We start from the raw sequence: 7311 nt of genomic DNA on the forward strand, positions 1-7311 counted from the left end.
CTACTTCAGGTCCCCAGCGTCTCCCTGGATGGTCTTTTTGATGCGGAGTAGCATCGTGGTCAGCCACTGGTCCAGACGGGACACTGAGTCGAACTCCTTGACGGCCTCTGTGAACGCCTCGCTGTTCTGCTCCTCGTGGGCATCTAGGAGTTTCTGTTGTGATGAAACATAAAAACATGATGACTCCACTAACACTGACTGAACATTTTAGCAATAAAACAAACTTTTCCAACAGATTGTAATCTTTTTAACCCTCACAGACTTTGACATGCGGCCATATTTATGCAAATAACCTAAATCACCTCCAATTTAACTAAGACTTGATGCTTATAAGTGCTCATATGTTTAATTAGAATAATGATTTTAGAATTTTATTTTATCACTTTCACCTGTTGTGTCAATTTTGAATTTCTCACTAGGGGAATCAATAAAGATACTTATTGTACTATAACCAATACATAACCTTTAATAAAATCTGTGTGCATACTTAAATTATGTGGTAAAAGCAGGCGGGGAGTTCCGGTCCTCTGCAATGAGGCCAACGCGGAAGTAACTCAAAACTGCATTCTATCAAAAGGCCACCAGGGGGCGACCGTTTTGGTGACAAAAGGACTTCCGTCTCTATACAAGTCAATGGAGAATTCACCAACTTCTCATGTGATTTCTAACCTCAGTAAACGTTTTCAAAATGTGTTTATGGTCTCAATTGCTAGTTTAAAGCCTTCTTCAATGCAGTATGATGTTCATTTGGGACATTTTGGCCTTCCTGATTTTATATTTGACGATAAAGCAGGGTATGCATTAGGGCGTGGCTACGTCGTGATTGACAGGTTGATTGGTTCACAGGTTCAGGAGGGCGCCTCATGCTCCTCCTGATGCCCATATAAGTAGAATACGTGGGGTTTTTTTACCCGTCATGCACCGGAAATTTTCAAGATGGCGCTGCTCAGATCCGAAACTATTGGCTTCCAAGCAGCAGTCCACAAACCAATGGGTGACGTCACGGATGTTACGTCCATTCTATATACAGTCTATGGGTAAAAGCAATGAAATAAACCCGAAAATAAATAAATATAAACTCTATGAATATTTTCTGGCTGTTGTTACGTGGAGCTGGATAACCAGTGATAGTGGCTGAACAACTATTAGATTATTGGCATTTAGATTACACTGCCTGTCAGGCCAGTTTGGCAGATATACTGTAGATATGAAGCCTGATTAAGCAGTTGAATATCTGTTGTTTTCTTCAGCCAAGTAAATGTTTCAAGGACGGTTTTCTGATATAATACGAGCTATTTGTAAAACTAGAGGAGCTGGATAAGTAGGGATCACAGCAGGATAACTATAAAGCCAGTTGGGCCGACCATCGTAGCTATAGCATAATCAGATATAGACCTAATACAGATATGAAGCCAATTGAATATCAGCTCTTTGCTTTTGAGGCTACATTTCACAGATAGTTAATAGATGCATTAGGTCATAGAAAATGATATTGGACGGCTGAGCAGGTCGTGGCATTCAGATGAACCTTCCCATCAGGCCAGTGTAGGTTAGCCTGAGGATATATACTGTAGATATAAGGTTGGATTAAGCAGCTGAGTATCTGCTCTTTGCTTGGCTGGAAGTACATTTTAGAGACAGTTTAAAGGTTGGTCAGAGGACTGATATCCACTGCAGGGCCTTGTGACAGGTAAAACCTCATTTAACATTAACACTGAGCTTCGATAGGTTAACTCACCCAACTTAAACACATTAAACACTCTGTATTGTTACCAATATTTATCGTATCTGTAAATCATCTTCTGAGCATGTGTTACATTTACAAAAGAACAGAAATGAGAGAATGAGGGGAGAAAAAAAGGAGATTTACCTTTAACAGTTTGAGCTCTCTTGAGTCTGAGAAGGCTGGAAACATCTCCTCGTACTTCTCGATGGCCAACTGAAACACACACGAACATGTTTTAGTATTCAGTCTCAGGAAAACCTCCAAGTCTGTATTCATGCTTACATTTATAACTAAAGTCATGTATTAAAACCAAGCGGGGAGCTCCGGTCCTTTGAAATGATGCCAACGCGGAAGTAAGTTAAAACTGCATTCTATCAAAAGGCCACCAGGAGGGTGACCGTTTTGGTGTCAAAAGGACTTCCGTCTCTATACAAGTCAATGGAGAATTCACCAACTTCTCACTTGATTTCCAACCTCAGTAAACGTTTTCAAAATGTGTTTATGGTCTCAATCGCTAGTTTAAAGCCTTCTTCAATGCAGTATGATGTTCATTTGGGACATTTTGGCCTCCCTGATTTTATATTTGATGATAAAGCAGGGTATGCATTAGGGTGTGGCTACGTCGTGATTGACAGGTTGATTGGTTCACAGGTTCAGGAGGGCGCCTCATGCTCCTCCTGATGCCCATATAAGTAGAATCCGTGTTTTTATTTTTCCCGGCATGCACCGGAAATTTTCAAGATGGCGCTGCTCAGATCCGATACTATTCGCTTCCAAGCAGCAGTCCACAAACCAATGGGTGACGTCACGGATGTTACGTCCATTTTATATACAGTCTATGGTTAAAACCTGTAAATAAGTTACGATAATGCAACAAATCATCATGTATGTGTCGTATACTGTATGTGAAGGACTTTCTCTTTATGTCTGATTTCAGTAGTGTGTGTGTGTGTGTGTGTGTGTGTGTGTGTGTGTGTGTGTGTGTGTGTGTGTGTGTGTGAGCGTGTGTGTGTGCGTGTGCATATGTGTTACCTTGGCATTCAGTTCGTCCACTATGAAGTGACACAGTGAGGCCTTGAAGAAATACTCTTTGGCATTGTACTTCAACAGAGGATTGTCCATGGTGCTCATAGCAACCTGAAACACATAATTATTAACATTTAAAGCTGCACGTAATCACACTGGATGATCTTTATATTTATTTTGTATGCTTTTTAAATATTGTGTAACACTTTGTAAATGTGCACAAAAAGGAGTTATATAAATAATAAAAATGATAATTATAACCTTCTCCATGCTATTACACATCACAAAGCAACGCTGCCAAGTTAGACAACATCACAGTCTCAAAAATGAACAACAAAAACTGACCATTAGAGTATTTAAATAACATTTTTTGAGGGGATATTGTATTATTTTGCACTATTTTGCACACGTTACGACTATTTACCTGTTCATAGATTTCAATAGCTTTCTGGTACTGCTCCAGCTGAGCACTGTAGTGTCCCACCTTCAGAAGACATTTGTTGGCTGAGCTGAAACACACAAACAAAGCATCAAGAAAAATGAGTTAACAGAAATGAATGAATGTGCTTACTGCTGCTGCTTCCATCAGGCTTTCATACAGAGGCCTAATTCAGATGATGGATAATGTATTAGTCTAAAAAAGTAAGAGAGTAGGTGTCAGCATCACTCATTGGTCACCTCATATTATGACAGGATTTAACTTAATGTGTGACTCACGATACCAGTGTTCATAATATCTGTCACATTGTCACCATCACATTTAATAAAGAAATGTCAACAGTACCAAAGTCTGACAGATCATAGTGACATTTTTTGTGATTTTATGTCATTTATATAGTGTTATAATGTCGGATTTATGTGTTAAACTTGGTAAAAGCTTCAGCCTTCACTGAGGGTTTGCATAAAGAGCCACTATATGATAAATAATGAGTTTTTTTGTGCTGTATACTTATATAAAAGTATTCCAGTAGAGCCCCAAAATAAAAATATAGATCTTATATCCTCTTTGACCCTCGTACTATCAACATACACAAACTACTGACCAGAAAATTATTGTAAGAAACAACCACATTTATTTCAAATTCTTTTCCCAATATTATTTATAATGTAATCTGAAAAAACAAAACAAAAAGATCATTATTATTATTTTACGAAAGCTACAGTTTAATTTCTATATTGTGTAAAATGAAAATTTAGGAGGAAATCATAACATATAAATGATATTGTAATTATTTGCTTTGTTCTCACTTCTATGTGTTCATATTATTTTTTGTAATATTGTGAAACATGAACATTTTTTAGGTAGAGGCTTTCAATAAGCCCATTCAGGTTTTCTACCTCTAACTGCTCTATATCATCTGTCATTATTTGTAATTCCTTTGTGTAAATTTCAACTTGTGCAAAATAAACTAAAGTAAAACTAAACTAAAGTGTCCCTTCTCCCTCCCACACCTCGATATGTGTGATACTTTAAATAAATTGGGACCCATAGCAAACATGAACTCAATAAATAGCTCCATCTATTTAAACTGCATAGGCAGAATTGGGTACTTTCCAGGCGGGGAGTCCCGGTCCTCTGAAATTATGCCAACGCGGAAGTAACTTAAAACTGCATTCTATCAAAAGGCCACCAGGGGGCGACCGTTTTGGTGTCAAAAGGACTTCCGTCTCTATACAAGTCAATGGAGAATTCACCAACTTCTCACTTGATTTCTAACCTCAGTAAACGTTTTCAAAATGTGTTTATGGCCTCAATCGCTAGTTTAAAGCTTTCTTCAATGCAGTATGATGTTCATTTGGGACATTTTGGCCTCCCTGATTTTATATGTGACGATAAAGCAGGGTATGCATTAGGGCGTGGCTACGTCGTGATTGACAGGTTGATTGGTTCACAGGTTCAGGAGGGCGCCTCATGCCCCTCCTGATGCCCATATAAGTAGGATCTGTGTTTTTATTTTTCCCAGCATGCACCGGAAATGTTCAAGAAGGCGCTGCTCAGATCCGATACTATTGGCCTCCGAGCAGCAGTCCACAAACCAATGGGTGACGTCACGGATGTTACGTCCATTTCTATATACAGTCTATGGTACTTTCGAATGGGGCAGCAATACATGGATTTTTTACATTTTTTTTTAAAAAGCCTCAATTAAACAGAAACAGAAAACAATGATAGGAATGAATTAGGAGCAAACTGATTGGTCTGCAGGTATCACAGTCAGGAGGATAATATTAGCATTAGTTAACCACTGTAAGTCCAAGTTTTACCTGTTAGATTCTTCTCCTTTATAGTAATCGGCTGCCTGTTCATAATGGGCAATAGCCTGAAAACAAAACACACATATAAATATATATAAATCTGTTGACTTTCATACCAATAAAACACACTAACTAACTAACAAACTCTGCAGGATTAAAAACACAGCATGCAGAAATTAATGATTTTGTTTCTCACTTTACCTTCTCAATGTCGACCAGCTCAGCCTCGTATATCTCGGCTATAGTGATGTGATGTTTGGCTGCAATAGTGAACCGACCCTGTAGTCAAAACAAACATGCACACACACACACACACACACACACACACACACACACACACACACACACACACACACACACACACACACACACACACACACACACTCAATATATCATTTAAAGATAAGGATGATCGTCACAGGAGGAGGTTGAGTGATTGGGGCAGAGCTTACCATGTCAGTGTAGATGTCGATGGCCTGATTTAGACAGTTGATGGCCTCTACAGAGAGAAAGAGAGAGGGATTAGACGTTAAAGAGGGCCGTTATTAATAAAAAGAAACTATAAAAATAACAGGAAAGACTTACAAAAAGAAAAATAGTCTGCTGAAGTCTTCTCAGTTGAATTAAAACTCATTCAATGTTTTATTCCCTTCCCCTGTGTGACTACTAACCTGCTAACCCACAGTATTTCATTAAGCTCATCGCTGGAGGGAGCGAAGAGCTTGCTGCTTGCAACATAACCCAGATATCAATTTTCCTCGAGCAACCCGGGACCCACTTTAATCTTCTAACAATACCACCTCCAGGTCCTGAATCCTGAATGTGAAGAGCAGCGATACGGAGGCTTTCCCTTTCAACATGTGTGTGTGCTGTATTTTTACTAACTGTCAGGCCAGTTTTATGGTTATAAAAGAAGAAAGGAGGAGATGACTTACAGTAACAGACAATTAATAACATAGCTGCACTGGTTAGACTTTATAGGAAACAGTGAGATCAATCATGTGTTTCTGAATCTGAAATTGATGCTTAAAAATATTACGTAACGACAAATATGGGTCAATTATTTGAATTTTGATGTCAATGTGGTTTAGTTTAAATTTAAAGGGTTAAAATGTTAAAATAAACGTATGAATAACTTGCACACATTCTTTTTTTGTGGACCCAGCATCAAATTTCTGCTTTTAATCCATTTTGAGAGAATATATTAGAGGATTATGGTAAAAATGTCTAAGTGGTGTAACCATAAAAACTTTGTACCAAATAATTCAACTTGCTTAAAAACAGTAAATTGTCAATAAAACACCATATCAACTAGTTTGGCATGATCTTACATTATAACTTTATATTAAATAAAGGTAATGGAATACAATTGTTCTAAATATTACATTTACTCTGGTAACCATGGAGATCAGGAACCATTTCAAGTAATTATTAGTATAAGTCCACTTAACCCTCCTGTTGTCCTCGAGTCAAGGAAGGAAGGGAGGAAGGAAGGAAGGAAGGAAAGATGGAAGGGAGAAAGAAGGAAGGAAAGGAGGAACGAGGGAGGGAGAAAGGAAAAGAGGAAGGGAGGAAGGAAAGGAAGGAAGGAAGGAAGGAAGGAAGGAAGGAAGGAAGGAAGGAAGGAAGGAAGGAAGGAAGGAAGGAAGGAAGGAAGGAACAGTCAAAACAAACAGGGTCAATTTGACCCGGGAGGACGACACAAAGGTTAAATACCCTGTAGGTGGATAAAATATGTAATATTTATCATTATTTTGTGGTTACACCATTTGACATTTTCAAGAGCATTCAGTTTTACTTTTGGTTAAAAAATGGTGCAAATGTCATTTTAAATGATATAAAACCAACAAAAATACTAAATGTACATTTTAATAAACCTGATGCTGCTTTTAAAACTATTTTTAAGGTATTTTTGAATTGCTCATCTTGCCAACCCTTATTTATCACTGACCCATATCAGAGAAACATCCTGTAACTATGCTCCAGATTACTGTAAATAAACTACAGCATGTCCTCTCTCTGCTTCTCTTTCTGTGTCTACTTGGCCTGTGTCTCAGTGCATGTTTTAGGTAAAGTGAAGCAAAAACTGATTCAAACTATAAGTCAACAAGCTGGTTTATATCATGTTAACTTTAAACTGCATTACAGGTCCAGACTCTCACAACAATCCTCTCACAGACCTTAAATGAACAATATGTAATGTTCTGCCGCTACGGGATCTCTCATCCAAAACAATAACAACAATAACAAAAGATGGAGTTTAATAAAGTGGTGAATTAGCGTGGGATCATGGGAGCTGTTGT

The 7311-nt window shown here is 38.1% G+C and overlaps 1 protein-coding gene across 4 annotated transcripts in view; it reads right to left on the reverse strand.

Moving 5' to 3' along the window:
- The window catches only part of napba (N-ethylmaleimide-sensitive factor attachment protein, beta a), a 14760-nt gene continuing 7449 nt past the window's right edge, over positions 1-7311 (reverse strand). For 3 of the 4 annotated variants that reach the window (XM_062430488.1, XM_062430485.1, XM_062430487.1), the window contains 7 exons: positions 5461-5507; positions 5210-5287; positions 5018-5073; positions 3177-3261; positions 2759-2863; positions 1871-1939; positions 1-153 (listed from right to left, as the gene is read on the reverse strand). In XM_062430488.1, the coding sequence (XP_062286472.1) occupies positions 1-153; positions 1871-1939; positions 2759-2863; positions 3177-3261; positions 5018-5073; positions 5210-5287; positions 5461-5507 (593 nt within the window). Of the gene's footprint in view, positions 154-1870; positions 1940-2758; positions 2864-3176; positions 3262-5017; positions 5074-5209; positions 5288-5460; positions 5508-6885; positions 6895-7311 lie in introns of all 4 variants that reach the window. The other variant, XM_062430486.1, reaches the window with a different exon arrangement.

Source organism: Scomber scombrus, chromosome 12 (assembly GCF_963691925.1).
Source record: "Scomber scombrus chromosome 12, fScoSco1.1, whole genome shotgun sequence".
NCBI classification, from domain to species: domain Eukaryota; kingdom Metazoa; phylum Chordata; class Actinopteri; order Scombriformes; family Scombridae; genus Scomber; species Scomber scombrus.